Source organism: Filicampus tigris, chromosome 6 (assembly GCF_054856515.1).
Source record: "Filicampus tigris isolate MCC_2025a chromosome 6, RoL_Ftig_1.0, whole genome shotgun sequence".
NCBI classification, from domain to species: domain Eukaryota; kingdom Metazoa; phylum Chordata; class Actinopteri; order Syngnathiformes; family Syngnathidae; genus Filicampus; species Filicampus tigris.
The window spans coordinates 26,968,143-26,990,958 of NC_141222.1; the positions used below are offsets into that span (position 1 = coordinate 26,968,143).

Genomic DNA, 22,816 nt, shown 5'->3' on the forward strand with positions numbered 1-22,816 from the left:
TTAGAGCCGGCAACATGGCCGCGTTTGAAGCGTCTCCAGCGAGCCGCGCTAACGAGATGCTCGGCGGAAGCGTGGCTGTGGGGGGGGGGCGCAAGGGAAAAGGGGGGCGGGGGGGGGGGGGGGGGGTCGGACGTGAGGGGATGTCGGGCAGGCCCGGAAAACGCACACCTCGGTGACTGACTCGCACACTTCACGTCCGATGCGTACGCAGTTTGGGAATATTGCCGTTGATGTAGAAAACGGTACGAAAAATGGGATTGTTTTCCGACATGGCTGCACCTGCGACATCTCCTCGTCACTGCATGACTACTGTTGCCGCTAACACGACTGCTGCTGCTACTTCTACTACTTTGCTAATGCTATTATAGGTAATGAAAACTAATGATAAAACTATGAAAACTAAAATCGAAAAAAAAAAAACCCTCCAAAAAAAACAAACTGAAACATCATCTTTGGTTCATAAAAACCAACTCAAACTAACTACGTTGAAATGAGTGAAATTGTTTTTAGCATACGCTAACTTCAGGGTTCATTTCAAATGATTTTATAAATATTCCGTAGCTACAGGGGGAAGGTAAATCAGTTGCTGGAGAATTGTAGTTTACTTTATTACTACCCTATACTTAGTGACCTTTTTTTTTTTGATCTTGCACTTGATAAATTCTCTATATATTTAAAAAAATATTAATAATGAAAAAAAAGAAAGCTAATAAAAACAAACTTGCTCTAAAAACCAAGCAAAACTAACGGAATTTACAAAAGTCAAAATGAAATTAAAAGTAAGCATAATGGAAAAATCCCAAACTATTTTAATTAATTAATTAAAAACACATCTTTTTACACGTGCGTTCCAGTGATATTTAAATGCATTTTTTTTCCAAATGTATTCTACTACTTGTTTGCTGTTTCTTGATTTATATTTTATGTTTATATTTGATTGTATTAATTTGAATATGACAAGCACTCTGTGAGCCCTCTCTGTGAGAATAATAATCGATAATGTTTTAACAACAGATTTGTTTGAATAGAGAATGTTGACACCAGCGGTTTAGACGACCGGTGGACGGGAAATTTTAATTTGAACAATTTTAAAAATAATCAAGCTAACCGCTGAACAATTTGAAAAATAATCAAGCTTACCGCTGTCAAGGACTACGGAAAAAAGAAAAGGCCGAACACTTTGTTGTGATGACTTTTGCAAGCGGGAATTTGCTTGATATTATCGAGCGTTGTCGCTGTGCTTTCGCCATTCGGAAGCGCGTTAGTCAGCGGGCCGCTCGAGCGAAGTCTATTTCTCCCCTCGGTGACTCACTTTGGCGCTCGAGTGCTCCTAACGCCGCGCCGCCATTGTTGGACGTGTCACTTTGCCGTCTCGCGGGCTTTTGTTCCTCCTCCGGCTTGAGAGGTGGGGGAAAGATTTGGTGTCAAATCTGTCCGGTGATTGAATGTGGACAGCGTCAATCACGCCGCTCGCGCGCGCGCGCTCCGTTGAAGGCTGCCTGTCATATTTGTTGTGGGGGGAAAAAAAAGAAAAAGGAAAGAAATCAGCTGCTGCCACAAAACATGCCAGCTAAGAGTGAGTTGAGGAGTTTCATTTAGACTCAAATAGTTCTTTGCCGTCATCTCGTGGCATCTTGATGTGGAGGAACTACTCTTTGTTGAAGTGAGTTAAGAGAGTCATTTGGACAGAAATGAGTGCTTTGACGCTATCTGATGGCATGATGGTGTCAATGAATCATGTTGAAGCGAGTCAAGGAATTTCATTCGGACAAAAATAGTGCTTTGCTGCTATCTTGTGGCATCTATGTGTCAAAGAGCTATTTTCAACTGGGTTAGCAGGTTCATTTTGACCAAAAATAGTGCTTTGCCACCATCTTAAGACTTTCTAGACTTATATGTCTTTGTTTATTGTAGTTGCTTGTTGCTGCAACACTAGTGTGCCATACTACCGCAGACAAATTATTTGTGTGTTTTACATACTTGGCCAATAAAGGTGATTCTGATTCTGATGTCAAGGAACTATGTTGAGGTCAAATACTTAGCTTTATTCCACAAAAGTAGGGCTTCACTGCCGTCTTGTGGCATCTTGGTGTGAAGAAACTATGCTGACGTAAAATGAGTCGCTCTATTAGACAAAGGTAGTGCTTTGGCGCCGTCTTGTTGCATCTTGTCATCAAGGCACCACGATGAAGTCAATTGAAGATTTTCATTTAGACAAAAAGAAAATAACCCTTTTTTGGTTTTGTGCAAATACCAGAATACCCAAAACATTTTTTCAATGTCGCATACCAACCGGAGGGTGCACCAGATGATATGTTTTGGGGTTAAATTGTTCAGTTACAAAGAACTTTGTTAGCTGTAACCTTATTTTGTGTAAATACCTGATAACCATTCAATTTTTATATGTTGCGCACCCCTTGGATGTGCACCAAATTCATTTTTTGGTTCAAAATGTTCTTTTACAAATTATTTTGTTAGCTCTAACCTTATTTCTTATAAATACCAGATAACTATTCAATTTTCAATGTCGTGCACCCACTGGGGGTGCACCAAATGTGATGTTTTTAGGTTATCAATTTCATTTTACAGCGGGAATTGTTAGCTGTAACTTTATTTCTGATAAATATCAGATAACCATTCAATTTTTTATGTTGCACACCCCCTGGGGGTGCACCACATTCTACGTTTTTTGGTTCAAAATGTTCTTTCACAAAGAACTTTGTTTGCTGTAACCTTATTTCTTCTAAAATACCAGATAACCCTTCAATTTTCAATGTCGTGCACCCACTGGGGGTGCACCAAATTTGATGTTTTTAGGTGATCAATTTCATTTTACAGAGGGAATTGCCAGCTGCCTGTAAGGTTATTTTGTGAAAATACCAGATAAGCATTACATTTTTCAAATGTTGCACACCCCTGGGGGTGCACCAAATTTCTGGCATGTGGGCTGAAAATTCTCTTTTTCAAGCTTCCACAAAATTTTCCTCGCTGGATGTTTTAGTATGAAAAGTGTCGGACAGGCAGCCTTCGGCCAGCCAGCCTTGCGACCGCGCAGCCGTCCATTCCCGGCGCCTCGGCGCGCGCGGCCTTCCGCCCGAGCGACGCCCGCGGCCGCGCGTTGGCCTACTTTGCCAACGTGCGCCGCCGCGCTCCGGGAAGCCTCGCGGTATTTCGGCTTAGCATTGTTTAGACAAGGAGTCAGGCGGAAAAAAGGACCACCGTTGACTTTGTAAAGGCGCCTCTGGTCTTCTTGTAGGGCGAGCAGATGCTTCTCAGCACGCACGACAGCTGCGCCGCGCCCTGTAAGAGGCGGAGATGCGCGCCGCCCTCCTCTGAGAATTCCGAGGATTCTCCTTTCCCGTCCCTGTCGCCTCTTGGCTCCCTCGAGATCGCCGCGTTGAGGCACGTTCAATTTGCATCAATCCCACTGGGATACCTTCCATTTAGAGTCCGTCATCTGGCACGCAATGAGAACGAACGAAATCACGAAATCTGAAATCTGAAAAAAAAAAAAAAAACATTTGGGGGGAAATAAACAACAATATAAATGGGACTTTTTATTCCTTGATGTTGTCTCCGACAGTTGAATTTGGTAATATATGATGTACAGAGAAAGAGTTGACCTGAAGTAGGAGCCAATTTTCGAACTAATAACGCACACTGAGCATGAATATAATCTTACCGACATTTACACATTTACCGACATTATGTCTAAATGGGCTTATGAGAGGATGGAGAGGGATGTAATGCACACAGAATCAAATGATGTCAGACACACATCTCCTTTACTTCCTGCCCATACCCACTCAACAGTATTTACTGCTTCATGACAAAGTAAGATTTTATCTGCGTTTGATCGGCAAAACTCCCGCTGATAATTATTAGGGCCCGACAGATATGGATTTTGTGACTTCGATATTAAGGCTGTGCACTCAATGGAAATTCGATCACAATTACGATTATTACACTCCGCGATTACAAAAAATGATCATGAAAATTCGTTTATATCCACCGCACTGTTTGTTTACACAAGGAAATCGTACTTGAATTTATACATATGCACCTTTTTTTTCCTTTTTTTAATGTATAATAATTTTGTCAATTTTGTCAAATTTGCCTTTACATTTTTTACATTTAAACATTTTCTTGCTTTGTACCAAAAAAATAAATTATCGTTTGAACAATCGTGATTCCAATGATTACCAAAATAATCATGATTCATATTTTTTTCATAATTGAGCAGCCCTACCGATTATGAAATTGGCTGACTAATCAAAAAAATATATAAGGAATACAATAACTTATTTTTGCGTACAACAATAAAGATATGAATTATAGGCAGATTGTTTGACTGTTTCCAGAAAAAAAAAAAATCTGCTGATTTTTGCTGATTAAATCAGCTGGCCTATTACTCACTGGGGCCGCCATTATTATCATTTTGAAAAGGCCTAAAATTGCCCAATATAGTCGGCCGATCGATTATTCGGTCGGGCTCTAAATATCATTACTTTGACATGGCCCAAAATCGGCCAATATAATCGGCCGGCTGATTAATCGGTCGGGCTCAAATGAAAACAGAAAATGACACTTTTAGTGTCGTGTGCACTTGGGCGTGCTTGTTTTTCAGTTGAAATGTTTATTGTGTCGCGGAGATGTTCATATTTAGGGGATTTGGGGATTTTGTAATAATACAACACGTTTGATCCACACTCGGTTGTGCACCAGTTTTTTCTTCTTTGAAAGATGTTGCCCACAGAATTCTGTGCATCCGGCTCGAATGTTCAACTTCTTCCACACCCCCCCGACACACACATACGCACGCACGCACGCCCCTTTGCCCCAAGCCTGACTGGAACGCCGTTTGATCAGCGGAGTGCAGCAAACGGCATGGCGGCCGCACAGCGCCGACTGTCTTCCAGCTCGTTAGCATCCCGCTCGCTCATTAGCGGGACGTCGGCGGGTGCGGCGTCAAACACAACATCCATTTCCTTTTAGCCTCATTAGGGCAAAAAAGGCGCGTTTGCTGTGATTAGCGCAACGCGGCCATTAGCTTGCAAATTCCGGTGATGAGCCGAGAACAAATAAGTTGGATTTTTGTCGTGTATTTTGCCGTTGTTTCAATAACTGCACACGCTAATGCACACATGCTAATTTGAAACCCCAAGATTGTCTTGGAACCGTAATTTGAAGCCCTAACCCTAATTGTCCATTTTTTATTGCAAATATTTTATTCTATTTTCTATTTCAATTTATTTTTTTTGTGCTATTACAACAATCTATTCAACTCTTCTTTTTAAAGAAAATTAATTTAATTTTATTCTATTTAACGTAATGATTTTACATGATTTCTTTTCAACTACATTATTTAACTTCCTAATTTTGTTTCACTGAATTTAAAGGCATTTTATTGGAAGTATTTTTCTTTTGCTTGATTTTTGCTTGATTTTCTTGTAATTTTTTTTCTCTTTTAATTTATTTGACACATTTGCCTTTTATTTTCAATGCCTTTTTATTTTAATTTCGGCTATTTTCCATTTGTATCGCCTTTATTGTATTTTTTTGTTTTGTTTTTACATGCGGCACAACAGAGAGGGATTTTTTTTTTTTTTTTGTACATCAGCAAATGTGTGTATAAAAACCCATTTGACTTGTTTTCCCGCTTGACCACTGGACGTTTCGGCGCGTCATGTGATTGCTCTTAACGACTAGCAGAATGTGGACAACTCCACCCGGCAGATGAGGTCCTCATCTGTCTAATTGCGGCCAATAAAACGCTTGCTTTTTCTACGGGGCAGCTGGGAACGGCCCCATTCCGGCTTTGCCCCGATGCCTGCTGCTCGATACACAAGTCGACTCTGCGTGCGTGCGTGCGTGTGTGTGTTTTTGTGCGCAGTAGCAATCCTGCTTCACTTTTTTTTTTTTTTTTTTTTTTTTTTTTTTTAACGATATGAACTACTCCAGGGAAATTAAAAGCAACATACGACTCCGTCACGCTCGCCTCTTTGTGAGGACCGGAATCCGCGAAACACGTTACCACGGCAACCATGCTTGATAGCATTGTGGGTACCGCTAGGTAGCATTCCGGAATGAATAGCATTAAATATTTACATGGAAAATGCGGGACCTGCAGCACTTTCTCAATCAGTAGTCAGCCGACCACCAGGGGGCGAGCACGCGGTTAAGATGACCTGAGGAGAGCGAGTCGAGTCCAAAATTGGAGATGAGGAGCACGTTCTCGTCAAAAGAATCAGCATTGTTAAGATTTATTCAGTGAGATAAATACATTGGATATTTTTTTCAAATAAATAACCCCAAAAGTTGGGTCAAATAAATAAATCCTAAAACAACCACATTTAGGGGGGTGCAAAAAAAACCCCCAAAAAACACCAAATGTTTTGGGGTTGTTTTGTGGCTTATTAATTTGACCCAAGTTTCTAGCTCTAATGAATAACTCCCTTTTTTTTTTTTTTTTGCCTGTTGGGATTATAAGAAATAAACTGACCCAACTTTTGGGGTTATTTATTTAACGCAAAAAGTTGGGTCAAATGAAAGAACCTACCGCTACAAAACAACCACAAAAATTGGGTTACTTTGTACCAAAAAAAAAAAAAAAAAAAGGGGTCTTTTTGTGGTTTATTCACTTGATTCAACTTTTGGAGTTAAATAAATAACCCCAAAAGTTGGGAGTGTAGTTTGTTTTTACATACGCCACTACAGAAAGGAATTTTTCCTTTTTTAAAATTGTTTTTGCAGCCAATTGCTCAAAACGATATTGACCGAATTTGAGTTATTTTCGACCCAAGTGTTTTTAAAGTGCATCTCACCTGTAAATGGCCACAGCCATCTTGGGTCCTTCAAAATCAGTCGTCTTCTTGGCACTTGGTGTAGGATGTTGTTCAGAACCAATGGTGTCCTTGCCACCACATGGTGCATATTGCATACTTTTGGTCCACAGATGAGACTGACTCGGGAAGTGCGTGTAATTGCCCCCGCTGAGGCACTGCTGCTTTTTTTTTTTTTTTTTTTTGAAGCTCCCACACTAAATTATGTAGTAAAAAAAAAAAAAACCTTGAATGAGTGGTAAGATTTATTTATTTTTTTTACATTGGAGGTGGGAGTCACACTCATTTAGATTTAGATTTTTTTTTTTTTTTTTTGGTTTCATCCACCTGTTGCCTCGAGTGTTTCACAGGTGTGTGCGTGTTTGTGTGAGAGAAAGTATGAGTGTGTGAGTGTGATCACATTCAGGACAAGAGAAAGAGACAAAATAATTTTTGTCCGTTTTTGTCACTTGTGATGTTTTTTTTTTTTTTTTTAATTTAATTTAAGTTGGAGTGACCAGTGCCGGATGGTCAAACTAAACATCAAATAAAGTGCATTACACTTGCAAACTGACCAAAAAAAAAAAAGGGGTCATATTTCAATAAAAGCACCTTTAAATCTGTACAAATACCCCATCCCCCATCTGTGCTTGGGGTCCTGGTACCACATTACAATTGTTTTACCTCACTTTGTCATATGCCATAAACTGAATCTACTTGAGAAATGACCCGCAAAAAACATCCCCACCCCCTATCGTGCCGTCTCTAAATTTACTCTTGTTGTCAAGTAGACACATTTCTCCGTTGGACGCGCGCCTACTTCGTGAGAGGATGCCACCTCCCGACTTCATCGAGCGGTAGAGGCGCTGAGGTGGTTAGCGGCCTCCGGGTGAATATACACACACAAGAGGTGGAGATAAGTGGACGCTCGCTGAGGCTGTTTGCATCTCCTCAGAAGCTTTTTTTTTTTTTTTTCTTTGGGTGCCTCGCCTGAATGGACAAAATGCAAAAATCTTTCAACTTTTGGTGATTATTATCCTACTGCTGAGATACCCTAGAGCATTGAATTGAATGGATTCTCTTTTCGTATCGTACGGCCGGACCCCTGCATACTCGCCGTTTGGCACCCACAAAATATATTTTTTAGGTTGAAAGTATGTGTGCATAAGTATATATGATTTATATGATATATGCCATATATATGTCCTGTGAAAAATACTTTTTTTTTTTTTTTAATTTTCACATTAATGCGATGTCTGTAACGCGGAAGCACCAGTCGCGTAAAAATAAGAACATTGAAAAAAAAAAATGGACAAAAGTGTTTTTCACATGACAGCTCATGTTTGTTAAACTGAGCTCTAGCGCGGTACGCCGATAACTGACGTGGCGACAAAGTTTTTGTGCGACTTGAGATTTGTTAGTGTACTTTACTACGGTAATATTCGGACTCCTATGGATGTAAATTTGATGACGTTTGTTTCTTTCATTAAGTAGCCACCCTGGTGCTTCTCCTTCTCCTCCTCCTTTCTTCTTCCGCTAGCCTGTTTAAAGATTAAAGCCGAGTTCATTCCTTGGCTCCTCTTCATCATCCCCTTCGCTCTCATTTCCATGCAAAGGTCAACCTCAAAAAGAAATTCAAAGCCCGCTGGCGGTGCCGTCGAGACGGAGAGGAGTAATTAAAACCGATAAATTAAGGCTCCAACCCCGCCCCCCCATCACCCGGGCGCTCCTTCTCGCTCGTTTGATCGCTGCCACTCGCTTTCGGCGTCCTCTGCCGAGAGATCTCTCCGCCTCCCCGCCAGGGCCGAATACCTACGCGGTATAATAACCAAATCTCAAAATGCCATGGAAACACGCCCCTTAGTGGATGGGAGCAGTAATATGATCTCAGGACGATTTGAGCTTGCCAAAAAGTCAGACACTTGGAAACAATTGTAATTTCCCACCTGCGCCGAACAAACCAGGAGAGGCTTTTCCATGCTTTTATCTCCAGTAGACTCGATTTTTGGTAACTTGTCTTCTGACTGGATTCCCTCAAAAGAGCATCAAACGGCTCCAGTCCTAAAGGCGTTCAACACTGGCTACTGGTGTATAAATCACAGATCACATGGTTAGGGTCACGACTCCATTAATGAAATGAAATATGATCCCGGAAGATGCTCTGAGATCTTCAGACTCGGGTGTATTATTGGAGCCCAGAGTTCAAAGCAAACATGGTGAAGCAGCATGCAGATGTTATGCTGCACAGATATGGAAAAAGCTGTCAGCAGGAGTGAAGTCAGCCCCTTGTGTTAATGCATTTAAATCCCGGTTCAAACTGTTTTCCTCATACCTATGATTGAGGTTTTTTAAAGCTTTTTAAAAATCAATTTTCCCGAATCTCGTAATTGCACTTTACTCTCGCTTGACAAAAAAGACATGCTTTGGAAAATGCGCCTTGCCATCTGGGGAACAAACCTTGATACAAAACACGATATTGGATAAAAAAAAAAAAAAAAAGCTGATTATTGTTTGTGCTGATTTTGTCTTTTTTTTTTTTTTTTACCCAATATCGTGTTTTGTATCAACGTTTGTTCCCCAGATGGCAAGGCGTAACATAAGACATAAGACAAAAAAATGATGTAATTAAAAAATTCTCATCAGGGTCCCTGTTGGTGTAAATATACATATCATCATTTCACCAGTATAATTTTTTTTTTTTGTGCAAAAGACTTAGTGAAGGCTTCATTCTTGCGTTTGCTTTTGTCCCCTTCACGTCGCTGCCTACGTTAGCTACAGGCGCGATTATATAGATTAGCGACCACACGTGAGGCAGTGCTAAGATTGGCTGATCTTCCATCTGTAATCAACGGCTGCTCGTACGCGTGTTGTGTGAACCAACGGCAAGGTACGGCCGACTCCCTTTCAGAGCTCGGCCTCGTGGGAAATAACGCTCTACGCTCCACAACTGGTAGGAGGAAGATGATGGCACATCTCGGGAGAGGGTACGCGTCGTGAAGCTTTACAAGACGCGGATACTCAGGGAGGCCGAGCCGGGTGGATTGACCCCGATCGCAAAGTGAACCGGCAACCATCAACCAGACATCCTGAAATATGTCTCAGTCTATAGGGTACTCACATTTTGATTTATAACATCTTAACACATTTCTGAAAACATGAGAGACCCCACTAGATGAGAAGAAAATGTCCAAGCTGTGCATTTTGTACCGAGGCTTTCATGGGGACTTGTGTTTTTGCAATTATAGAAAAAACATCGGAACATTTTTTAAATCTGATTTGCTCAAGAAACAGTGCCTTTGCTGATATACAGTAGTTTCCGTTATATTGGCCAGCCTACCGGGCAGATTAGATTGTCATGGTAACACACAGGCTAGAATCTGATTGGACAAGGAAAAAAAAAAAAAACATCTAACGTTCATATGTTCATACTGTAAGCCAAGAGAATCACCTGAAGAGAATAGAGTGTCTGGAATAAAGTAATACAATTTAAATGTTGTATGTGGTGTACCCAGATGAGCGACACAGCCCAGATGATAGATGCTAATGCTATGTGATTACCTGTATGCGTGTACCCCACTTTAGGACACTTGTAGTAGTTAACTCGAATCTGTGTTTGATCCAAAACACTTGATGGGTTTGTAAACAATCTACGCTATAAGAGAAAGTCTGTCTTCGGTTTAGCTTGTTAGCAATTAGCGCCTGTATGTGCTTAATATTTGCAGAATCGTTTTCTAGAGATTTGATTTCAGTGTGCCACATTTTGGTTTTTGAGCACCACGGGCTGACCCGATTGATCTGCAGCTCGTAACGACGGCTGGTGACAACAACAGGAAGCTGCTTGAATCGGAGAACGTTAGCGCTAGGTGCGGCGCAATCCTCTCCTTCAAAAGGCCGCCACGCTGCACCTCCAAATCCAATTTCGTGCTGCTTTCCCACCTCCTTTTTCCTGCTTTCAAGCCTCCCTGGAGCGATCCTAGTTCTCGACATGTCGCTTACAGCTTGTGTACGCTTTGCTTTGAACGGAACGGTTGGAAGTAACCGGGAATGCGGCAGAATTATTGTATGGGTTCTCCTGGGATTGAATACCTTACCAAGTGGAGAGCTTCTCAGTCTCAATACAGGGAAAACAAAAAGTAGCAAAAAATCCCACAGAGATTGTGTCAATGTGAATTTAATTTGATGTTTAGTAAGCGCTTTGATGTACCGTATGCGTCTCTGCCTTTGGTCTTGTAGAAAAAGTCTCATATTTCGACAGTGATAAAAGTTTGGGGTGAGAAAAATAATAGCACGTACTTCACAAACAAGGCGCACAATTAGCTTTCTGTTATGTTTGAATCCGTTGAGGAATAGCGGCGTTATTACAAGTCGTTTATCGCACAATAATGTCCTTTTTGAATCTGTTGACAAACAGTAATACAGGATGACGGGGACATTCTGTTTGTTGAAATAACTGATGCGTATCAAAATCAGACAGGCGAAACTCCGTATATTAATTGCCTCACGGGGATAAATGAAGTTTCCTGACTGAATCTATATATCTATATCTATATACATTTGTATCACGAGACAGTGTAGCTAATGAAGTGGTGAGCAAGTCTCAACAAAGACTAAACACATTTTTGTTTTGTCAGTGGACCTCGTCAGCCACTTTGGGGAACTTGTCATTTGCTTGAGCGAGGGAGATAGAGAAAACCCTGACAACTTTTAATTAAAGCACTGCTGTGACAGACAATAATTAAACACAAAGAGAACCTCATTTAGAGAAGAAAAGGCGTCAAAATAAGCCTGTCGCGAGCTTCCTGTCAAAATAAAAGCAGTGATAATAAAAGAGCAGCGGGGGAGCGACAAAAGGTGTCAGGTTGCGATTCGGCGACAAGGCGCCAGATAAATTGGATTAAATCAATGCGGGCCGACGCAAAGGCGAGCATCTGCAATAAAAACACCCGGAACAATACAGTTGGCATCATTACAGCAGAATGGATCTGATATAAAAACAAACTAATGACCGTCGTGGTGAGCAAGCGTCAGTCAGTAAACAAGTGAGCTCTTAATGGACTCATCGTTCACGGCAGGCAGGCGGAATAAATGTCACTGTTGTCATATCGGGTGGGGGGGGAGAAAATAACAGCTCAGGACGTCACTCACACGCCCGTTATTTTCACTGATACACTGATGACAAGGTGTAGACTAGGGATGGACTAAAAGATTTGATTTGATTTGATTATTCGAAAGTGGCGAGATGGGCCTGTCACATTTGTCGAGGAGGTAAGAAATGAAGTTAAATCACATGATTTGACTGAATCATCTGAGTCTGAGCTGTTTGTTTCCGATGCATCCTCTGAATCACCAGTTTTGATTAAATCATCTGAGTCCATGATGTTTGTGGTGCGTTCGCTGACTCGATTCAGTGAACCCAAGGATCCGAAACGGCAATGTTTACAGTGTGCCTGCCAACTGGATCACGTGAGCTTTCGCCGTTTCTGGTGTATCTGTTGACCCGAGTCACTATACCTGTTGATCTGAGCCATCTGAATTTGCAGTTTTCTGCTGAGTCTGCTGACACAAGCTAGTCACCCAGTTTGATTGAATCATCTTAGTTTGCGGTGTTTCTGTCCAATGAGTCAAGCCAATGAGCAATCTCATCATCAAGATCTGACATGTTTCCAGTGCATCTGTTAACTCAAGTCAGTCACCCAGTTGGTTGCATTTACGGTAAATCTGCTGATATAAGTCAATAAACCAAATCATCTGAGTCCCTCCAGCGGGTACAGCAACTTGAAACTATCCCCCAATTCAACGAATAATCGGTATCTGCAGTTATTCGGCCATACTCAAGCCAGTCAGACGGTTCAACTTAAACATGAGTCTGAGGATTTGCTGATTCGAGTTAGGAGTCAGATGATTCAGTTGAATTGGTTCTTGAATTGGCAGACTTACAGAAAACGCTGCAGATTGAGATGACTTGATTCACTGATTCGAGTGAGAGAAGTCTGCCACGTTTCTAGTAATTCACCCTCCGCAAGTCGGCCACCTGATTCAACTGAGTCATCTAAGTCTGAGGTGAGCCCATTAACTAAAGTCATGCACCCGATTTAACTGAATGAGTCGTACGATTTGGTTCACTGACTTGAGTTAGCAGACTCACGTGACTGTTGAATTGGGTAACCGACACAAATTTGTTGACTCACTGGAAACACTGCAGACACAGTTGCTTTAGTTCCCCACTGCAGTCAGAGAAATTTGTGTTATTTCTGATGAGTCTTGTAACTCAAGCCCTTCACCCAATTCAACTAAACAACTTAAATCTACCAACGAGAGCCACTGAAGCAAATCATCCGAGCCTGCTTTGTTTTCACTTTCATTCGAGTCTGTGATATTTGGAGTGCATTCGTTGACTCGAGTCGGTCTCCCAAATCAAGTGAATCATCTGAGTTTTCAGTTTCTGGTGAATTCAGTGACTTGAGTCGGTGGATAAATTTGAACCACTGCAAATCATCAGTTTGCTGCCTTTCCAGTGACTATTTTTTTCTGGAGTCAGTGTCCCAATTCCACGGAATCATCTGAGTCAAGTTTGTTTCCGTGAGTCTGCTAACTCATCTTCGCGTAGTTCGCATCAATCCGCCAGATGACTCATATGATGACAAGTTAATGTAGACCTCAATCTCATGATTCCTGACACGGTATGAATATTAAAATCATTAATTTGGGTGAGTTAGGATCCGATCAGATGGATTGGACATCCAATCCTCGTTTTACCGCAAGGTCCAAGTGTGGGACGGCCATCGGCCTGGAGCAACGGTGTCAAAGGATAGCGATGGGGTTGGAAAGAAAGATCCACAAAGGTATCAATAAATATCAGAGGAGATCGAGTGTCTGTCACTTTGTTTCTGGAGTGTTCTTGAAAGCTCCGTCGTCATCTCGTCCTCCCGTCATTCAACTTCGCTGCGGGAGGCAATCTAAACTATTAAAAGAGTCTGCATCGCCGTGCTGAGTCTCATCATATTTTACGGCAGATTAGTGGCTAATCCGCGGCTAATCCCCACAAGGAAGGTAAACAGCTAAATGTCAGCAAGCGTCCTGTTAAAACATGCAAATTACAAGGAGCCTCCTCTGTTTGCCATTTAGCCTGTCCTCCCCGTTTGAGAATGTAAAAAAATATATTTAAAAAAATGATGCCCTCGCGGTGGCTGCCATTTGCATTTTCATCACCGCGCGGTATGTAAACATGTTTGCTTACGATGAAGGTGAATAATTACACTGTGTAAAAAGACAACTTTCCAGTAAAATTTGTTTTACCTGCAGGCTTTATTGCGATTTAATGTCACAATTGTAGCCGCTAATGGATTTAGTATTACCTCGAAGGGATTGGCTCGCCAGGTTTTTTTTTACCCTTTATTTCTCCCCCGGTTGTCGCTTGACATGATTCCAAAATTCAATTAATTTGAACGACACGCAATGCGGATTCATTTTTTTTTCACAATTTAAAACACTTCCCAGCTGTCTCAATAAACACTCTCTGCCAATCTTGGATCAAAATCCACCAAGGATAAGCAGTTACAGTACACTTCACATATTTTGTCTGGATGAAATTCATCTGTTTTGTGAGTTGGGCTAAGGTGTGGTGTCTCGCATCAAAGCTGAGTACAGCTTTCATTATCGAGACAACCGGGGGCAGAGCAAGGGCGTTGCAACAAAGTGTGGGCTACGCAGTGTTGATGACTTAGTGAGCTGTCCAACCCCTCTGGTGACAATTTTTCTAACAAGTGACTTGCAACAAATGTAGTGACTTTTTGGGGCCTTAATGGAGACTTGTTGAAACTATGAAATGAAAAGCCCATGCGCAAAGCCTTGATTGTGTAAATTCACACTTGATAGGTGGGAAATAAACTATTTGTATACAAGTCATTAAAATGTCTATTTGTCAGTAATTAAAATGTCAGTTTTAATTAGATTTTGTCATATTTTCTCTGTTGCTGTAGACCGGCTGTGGACTCTCTGGGTTGGTTGGGACGTGCCCTGGTCCGGGGCCATGAGTAGCAGCTGGCGGGACCGTCTTCAGAATCTTGGCATCTGGAACACCTAAAATGGGGACGATACTGGAAGCCGTTCTCTAATCGTTGCAAAGACCACCCCATCCTTTCTCGCGACTCGTCGCAGCCCCTTTGAGATCCTCCAAGCGCCGTCTTTTTTCCTGACTTTCCGTCCCGACAATGGCTCTCCTCTATCTCCTGCTCCTCCCTGCGTTGCTGTTCCTGCGTCTGCCCACTGTGGTCAGCGGAGACTGCTGGCTAATTGAGGGGGACAAAGGCTACGTTTGGCTGGCGATCTGCAGTCAGAACCAGCCCCCATATGAAACCATACCCCAGCACATCAACAGCACGGTCAGTAGCGCTCTCTGCGTTTCTGACCCCTTAAACTCAGATTTTCTTTGAGTTAGTTACTAGTCTGTATCTTTGGGTAAGAATCTGTGGTCTTCTTAAGGAACCTCACCAATTAGTGATCGAATTTACCGGAGGTGTAGACGCTGACTGGGACACTGCAAAATCCCCTTCTTTTGTTGATTTGGAGACATATTGCCATACTAGCCACAGATCTTGTCTGATCTAGGATGCTAAGCAGGGTTGGGCCTGATTGAGATGGAAGATACCAGCTACTTTGATCTTTTTCTGTTATTTACTGGTGACTTCTTGGTTTCACCCCGCAACTCGGCCAAAGTCTGCTAGGATAAACTCCAGCATTTCTATGTTATGGCTATAGTATCTTCAATATGCCAAGGATCATCTGACAAAGCTAAGCAGGTTTGGGCATTGTTTTGAAAGGAGATACCAGGTAATGTAAGATTTACTTATGATTGACTGGCAACCAGGTATGGGTTTACCTCTCCTCTCAATCGTAATCAGCCGAGATAGGCTCCAGCCTATCGGTCTAAAAAGCCGTACAACTGTGAGGACATACAATCTTGTACGATCTAGGGAGCTAAGCATGGCTGGGAATACTACTTGGATGAGAGACTGCCTGTAATTACCACATATTGTAATCTTTACCTGTGATTGACTGATGAACAAATTCGGGACTACCCAGCCTCTTGCCCCAAGTCAGCTGGAATCGGCTCCAACCCAAGCATGTTTTGACCTATTTAAAATGAAATATTTACTCACTCTTCCTTTCAAAAACTCCAAAAGTCATATAGCCGTCAGGACACCAAGCCGATTATGAGTATAATTTGTGGTCCAGGCTTTGGTTAGGCCAGGGTTCAATTCACCTAGGAGCCAAGCCCCCTCGAAACATCTTCAAGCCTCATAAAGAGTATAATGAACCCCCTAACTTAACTTTAGGTGGTTGGTTACTGAAAATGTTGTAAAAGAACACATTTGGCTGACAAATGACTTGATCGGATTTGTTTTACAGGTTCATGACCTGAGATTGAATGAGAACAAGCTGAAGGCTGTACTCCTCACCTCCATGTACCGCTTCACCAACCTCACTGACCTCAACCTCACCAAAAACGAGATCAGTTACATCGAGGATGGGGCCTTTGCCGGACAGGCCAACCTTCAGGTATTGCACTGCTCGTCTATATTGTCTTGTTGTAAGAAAGATTGTTAGAGACTTAGGTATTGTGTTTGTCAGGTTCTCCAGCTGGGTTACAACAAGCTGACCAACCTGACGGAGGGCATGCTACGAGGTCTGGGTCGGATGCAGTGCCTCTTCCTTCAGCACAACCTCATTGAGGTCATTGCCGCCAATGCCTTCTGGGAGAGCCCCAGCCTCAGTAGCTTGGATCTGTCATCCAACAAGCTGGCCCGCCTCGACCCGTCCACCTTCACCGTCCTCAACCGGCTGCTGGTGTGCGAGCTGGCTGGGAATCCTTTCCACTGCGGTTGCGAGCTCTACAGCTTCCTCACCTGGCTGGAAGCCTTCAACAATGTCACGCACACCTACGACCGCCTGCAGTGCGAGACCCCCCGCGAACTCAATGGTTACCCCCTTCTGGGTCCCTCGCCAGGACACGGGAGGAACGCCCGAGTCATCCTTTCCACCAGGTGTCAAGACGGCGTAATCATTCCGGGAATCTCATCGACCGGGCCAGAGCTGGACGGCTCCGGCATGGGTTTGGACAACCCGGACCCTGGCCCGTACCACCAGCCAAACTTATCGTCCTCCCCTGACCCTACCTACAACCACCAGATCTCAATGAAGCTCCAGACCGTGTCACTCTTCACCGCCTCTGTGGTGGTGCAGATACCACGACCCTATAGCAAGATGTACATCATGTCGCAGTACAATCACACCTTTGTGGCAGACATCATGCCCCTGAAGAACAAAAGGGAGGTGGTAACGTTGGACAAACTACGGCCACACACCAACTACACCTACTGCGTTGCCTCGGTCGGAAAATCCCAGCGCTACAACCACACTTGCTTGTCCTTCACCACGCGAGCTGTGGGACCGGCGGACCCCCGCAGCAATCCATCCACCACCACACACTATATCATGACCATTCTGGGGTGTCTCTTCGGTATGGTCATCGTACTGGGCTGTGTCTACTATTGTCTCCGACGGCGACGTATCCAGGAGGAGAAGGAGAAAGCTTTGAGTGTGAAGAAAACCATTCTGGAGATGAGGTATGGGAGCTCTTACCAGCCTGTTCTAAATTCAGGGTCGGAGCCCACAAGTGGGTAGCAGCTGATTTGGCATCACTGTTACTTTAACCTTAATGTTGTTGGTTATCAGTATCATCATCAGTTTTCAACGAGAACTTTGTTTTTGAATTGGTTGCCTTAAATTGCATCAAAGACAAGCTAATGAGTTAAGAAATATCATGATCAATCCTCCAAATTCCAAATCGGAACCATCATAAATATAAACATATCTTGTATCGAATCCAGGAAGAGGAGAAGGCTTTGAGTGTGAAGAAAACCATTCTGGAGACGTGGGAGGTAAGGGAGCCTGTCCACCAGTCTTTACCAAAATTACGGGTCTGGAGGTAAAAGTGGTGGCCAGGTGCAGATGAAGATGTGAACATTTCTGTTATAGTGATCAAAATGATGATGAGTGTAAGTGTTAATATGTGATTGTGTTTACACGACAGACAAATGATGTCTGCTTGTTCAAAATGAATTCTTCAAATTCCAGTGCCCTGCATTAAATCCAGGAAGAGAAAGAGAACGTTTTGAGCATGAAGGAAACCATTCTAAAGTTACTGACAATTAGTGTTCTCATCAGTTTGCCCTGCAGAGGCAAATATAGTAAAAAAAACAAAAAAAAAACGTGTGCCTGCCTAAGCTTGTGTAAAAAACAAGATAACGAGTTTGTGAGGAATTCTCCAAATTCCGAATCTCCGCTGCCATTCACCTTTCATTCAAGAAGAGTAGAAAAAACCTTTGTGTGTGACAAAAACCTTTTGGAGATGAAGTACTGGTAACTTTACAGCAGCCTATTCTAGATTTAGAGTCGAGACCCAAAAGTGGGTGCCCAAAAAATTTTAAGATGATAGTGACATGAAAGTGATTCTGCTTCACTGGAAGTTGGCAGATCCATCTATTGGTGGACAAGCAATTAAAAGTCACGTTCGTGGAATCTGTCCTAGTTCAAACCCACATCATTAAATGCAATATCGTCACCCCCCAGGTATGGCCCGGAGGCGGCAGCGGCAGTGGCCAATGACCCAGCCGCCATGCAGCGCCTCCAAGATCAGGCCCACCACCAGCACCACCACGGAGGGCCAGCAGGCAGCAAGCTGCCCCCGTCGGCCTCCTCGAGCACAGGCATGCTCCACGGCTCGGCCAATACCACTTCTTCCCGCCTCTCCAGTTTACCACAGGTGGAGAAGATGGCTAGCACTTTTTCTGAGGCCATGGGCACCAAGGGGAGCTACATGGACGTGAGGACTGCAGGAGGCGCCGGCGAGGGCCGTGAGGGGGAGATTATAGCAGTGAGTGCAGGCGGGGACGTCGTCTTGGATATGCGATGTGCTGGAGGTGAAAACGGCGCAGACGTTGTGGAGGATTCTGATGACGATGGCCGCGGCTCAGCGTCTGAGATCTCCACTATCGCCAAGGAGGTGGACAAGGTGAACCAGATCATTAACAACTGCATTGACGCCCTCAAACTTGATGCCTCCACTAACGCTGCGGAGAATGCAAATGCCCCACAGCAAACTCCAGTTTGCATGGTGTCCCATCCGCGGAACCTCCTGCCCCTCGCTTCTGGAGATCAAGTCATGGCCTCTTCCCCAAAGGTGCACCCCAAGTCCCATCCTCAAGCTCAAGCCCCTCCACACCCTCAAGCTCATCCTCAGCTGCACCAGAAGCCTCTTCCTCCCTCCATGGCCCCAGTGCCTCTGGTGATGCCCCTGTCAGAACGCCCGGGTATAAGCGGCGGGGGGTTCCTCTCCCCTCCATACCGTGACCCACCCCCGGCCAATGCGGTGCGGCCCCTTCAGAGACAATTGAGCGCAGACACCGCTGCGTCCAAGAACCGTCTTGGAGCCCCTGCCGCCAGTGGACCGATCAAGAGCGGCCGGGTGTTCAGCGTGGATGTTCCCGAAAAGCGTAGCGACCCTCCTAAGTACCCGTCAGAAAAAAGCAGCCCAGTGCGTAGCGGAGTAGGGGGCTGCAACGGAATGGGGAGCGTCAACGGGGGCGGCGGGGTAAACATGAATGGCGGTGGCATGGCATGCAGTAATGGAAGTGGAAGTCGAGTTGGGGCATCCGGTCCTGGTCCTGGTCTGCAGCAACAGCAGCAGCAGCAGCAGCAGCACCACCACCACCTGGAGGTTCAGCCCGATTACCACAGCTCGGAACACCGCCATTCCTTCCCCGCGTTGTACTACGAGGGCGGCAGCGAGTCGCCCTCACCGGCCCAGAAGGCGTCCTTCCTTAAACCACTAGGGCGCTCCAAGAGGGATGCCACGGCCGCCTACTCGCAGCTGTCGCCGGCGCGCCACCACCACCACCACCACTACAACTCGGGCTACTCCTCCAGTCCCGAGTACTCGTCGGAGAGCACACTGCGGATCTGGGAGCGATTTCGCCCGTACAAGAAGAACCCCCGGGAGGAGGCGTCTTACATCGCGGCGGGCCACGCTCTGCGCAAGAAGGTGCAGTTCGCCAAGGACGAGGACCTTCATGACATTTTAGACTACTGGAAGGGCGTTTCCGCACAGCAGAAGCTGTAAGTCGAGTCGAATAGTGTCAACGGAAAGTTGGATGCCAACAGCAGACTAAAACACGTGGGTGATAATGTAGCAGGACATATTTCCCCAAAGTTCCCCCATTGGAGGGAAGCTTAAGGGTGTATATTTTCTTTGTAAAATGTTTTGATGTTAATTCGACTGCCTCCCACTGGGCACTTTGGTCCTCGCAGGTGCCCACCATTGATGAGCTAAACCAGGGTTGTCAAAGTCATTTTTCGTCACAGGCCACATCGTCGTTATGGGGCCGATATGACTGTGAAAACCATTTCGATGTAGAGTTACCTCATCCTATTACAGTAAACCGCCGCATATTCACTATTCGTCAATGGCAAATGAGCCTATTTGCGGATTTGGGGAGCGACCGACCCTCCATTACCCGCTGAAGCACTCACCTAGCCACTGTTTTTGTCTCATAATGTCCCAAAATGAAAATGTTTAGAGGGACACATGACGTAGACATACGTTACTAAACACACATTATTAGGCCTCCTAAAGTGCTGCAGCGGGTCAGATCTGGTTCTTGAGTTTGCCGCCTTTGAGCTACACAAATGTATTGTGATTTTTTTTTTTACAAACTACCTCATTACCAAGGGAACGGTGAAGCCGAGCTATCTCTCGGCCAGAAGCCGGCCTTTTCTCGGCTTAAGCCGGCCCGCTTGCTCTCGCTTCCCCTCTAATTCCATCAAACCGCCATTCGCCCAGGAATCGTTCTGCCGCACCGCCAACACCTGCTCCTCCTACACAAGCACCATTTAGCGAGATAATGAGCGAGCAGGATGAGGAATTAGGCGTGTTTGTTGGAGAATAGTCGCCCGCTCTTGTGCGGTGGCAGAGGCGGCTAAAGGACATCAGGCGATAGTTATCGGGCTAATTGTTCTCGCCTGCAATTAGGCGGCGTATCGATTCGGGAAACATACCCGACTGCATGCGTTGGCCATGTCGGCACTGCGTATGTGCGTGGGTAGGAAAGCGGGATGGAGGTGCCTGTTGCGAGCACTTTCCTAACTCGCGAGAGCTGCGTTGTATATCAACGGCAAACACTTGCCAATCTATTTAGCGAAAAGAAAAAATATCCAAAAATGATTTCAATCAACTTTGACGACTTTTGCCAGGAAAAGGCTCCTTCAAACCAAAAGGGACCACTTTCTATTCAGTTTCAGGGATGGGTTCATGGGACTTTTTCATCCATCCTGTCAAACATGGCTGTCAATTTTTATATGTATCAGGGAATACATATATATATATATATATATATATATATATATATATATATATATATATATATATATATATATATATATATATATATATATATATATATATATATCTATCTGGGCACCCTTTTTTTGTTTTCATTTTTTTATGGAAAACCCTCAGAATGATCATCAAAATTTGACGCCTCACTACACCGCATTAGATGGTGTCATCAAATCTTCACGATTCAGCTCGCACATCTGAATATAATCTACCTGTTGCATATTGGGACTCATTTGAGTGAAGTCATACTTGGGAATTCACCCAAATGAGCACAAAATGAGAGCCCTCGAAATGGCCCGGAATGGCTGATTCGAACCGAACTGAGCAACTTCCTGTTTCATCTGGGGCACAGCTTCTGAGATTTTCTCATTCGTCCTGTTATGATTGGTGTCTTTACTAAACTTTGCACTTAATGGTTAAAATGCTGTTGGGGGCAGATTTTTTTTTTGTAATCTTTTTGTAAGAGTTTTTATTGGCAAATCCTCAAAATGTTCAAATGTAACAACACGCTTGGCCTGCATTTGACAGCATAGGCAAAATCTTAATTCGCCATCAACATCTGTCTCAGGCACCTCATTCTGATTGGGGCTTAAATTCCTACTCCGAGTTTATCAAAGTATGAAACTTGGAATTATCCCCCAAAAAGCTGCTTCAAAATGTTTGACTTCCTGTTCAGTTTCGGACGTGGGTCCTTTCCATGCGTCCTGCTATGACAGACGAGTCCACCTCATTTTGTGTTCGTCGTCCAAACTGGTGCCTGGTGCTAATTTTTTTTCTAGCTTCTTAGTGATGTTACTGATGCTTAAACATCTTATGAAGACTCATCTAATATGTCTGCCATCCTAAAACACGCAATGACCAAAAACGCTAGACTCGTGCATTTCATGCTTATCAAACAGTTGAGGGTGCCTAATTCTGATTGGGGCTCATTTGGGCAAATTTCCTATGAGTTGAAGCACTGGAATTTGCCCTAAATGGCTGCTTCAAACAAAAATGTCGGACGTCGGTTCAATTTCAGCCATGGGTACTTGAGACTTTTTCAGCCTTCTGTTATAATAGACGCGCCCACCAAATTTCGAGTCGGTGAAACTTGCGTCAGTCTAAAAAAAACAAAAAAAAACAAGATGATGCCTTTTCCACTTGGAGATGCATTGGCTCTGCAAAAAGCAAACATGTCAAGTTGAAGCACTGCGGGGTCAAAATGGAGCGTAAGTGTAGCGTAGGCCTATGTGTCACTCTACCTCCAATACACCACAAGCCTGCTGCGGACCAAAGTGCTCTCAAGGATGCTTTGATTTCACTTTGGCTTTGGGGGGTTGTCACTTTTTCTCAGACTGCTCCGGTTGTTGTTGCTAGGCTGGATTCAGGGCATAATCGTGTTCGCCCCATAAAGAAATGATCTGCCAATCACACCCAGCTCGGCTGATGGAATGACACCCTAGGGGCGGATGGCACTGCGCCCCGGGAGCAGGAAAATACAAAAAGGAAATTACTACACAAGTGTCACGACTGAATGACTATTCTGCATTCAAAATAAAAC

The 22,816-nt window shown here is 44.0% G+C and overlaps 1 protein-coding gene across 4 annotated transcripts in view; it reads left to right on the plus strand.

Annotated features, from left to right (window-relative positions):
• Window positions 1-21,230, plus strand: part of LOC147146535 (protein phosphatase 1 regulatory subunit 29-like) — a 96,354-nt gene extending 75,124 nt beyond the window's left edge. For all 4 annotated transcript variants that reach the window (XM_086033395.1, XM_086033396.1, XM_086033394.1 and 1 more), the window contains 4 exons: window positions 14,801-15,202; window positions 16,230-16,379; window positions 16,452-17,446; window positions 18,453-21,230. In XM_086033395.1, the coding sequence (XP_085889521.1) occupies window positions 15,032-15,202; window positions 16,230-16,379; window positions 16,452-17,446; window positions 18,453-20,001 (2,865 nt within the window). In that variant the 5' untranslated portion in view covers window positions 14,801-15,031 and the 3' untranslated portion in view covers window positions 20,002-21,230. The remainder of the gene's footprint in view (window positions 1-14,800; window positions 15,203-16,229; window positions 16,380-16,451; window positions 17,447-18,452) is intronic.
• The last annotated feature ends 1,586 nt before the right edge of the window (window positions 21,231-22,816 follow it).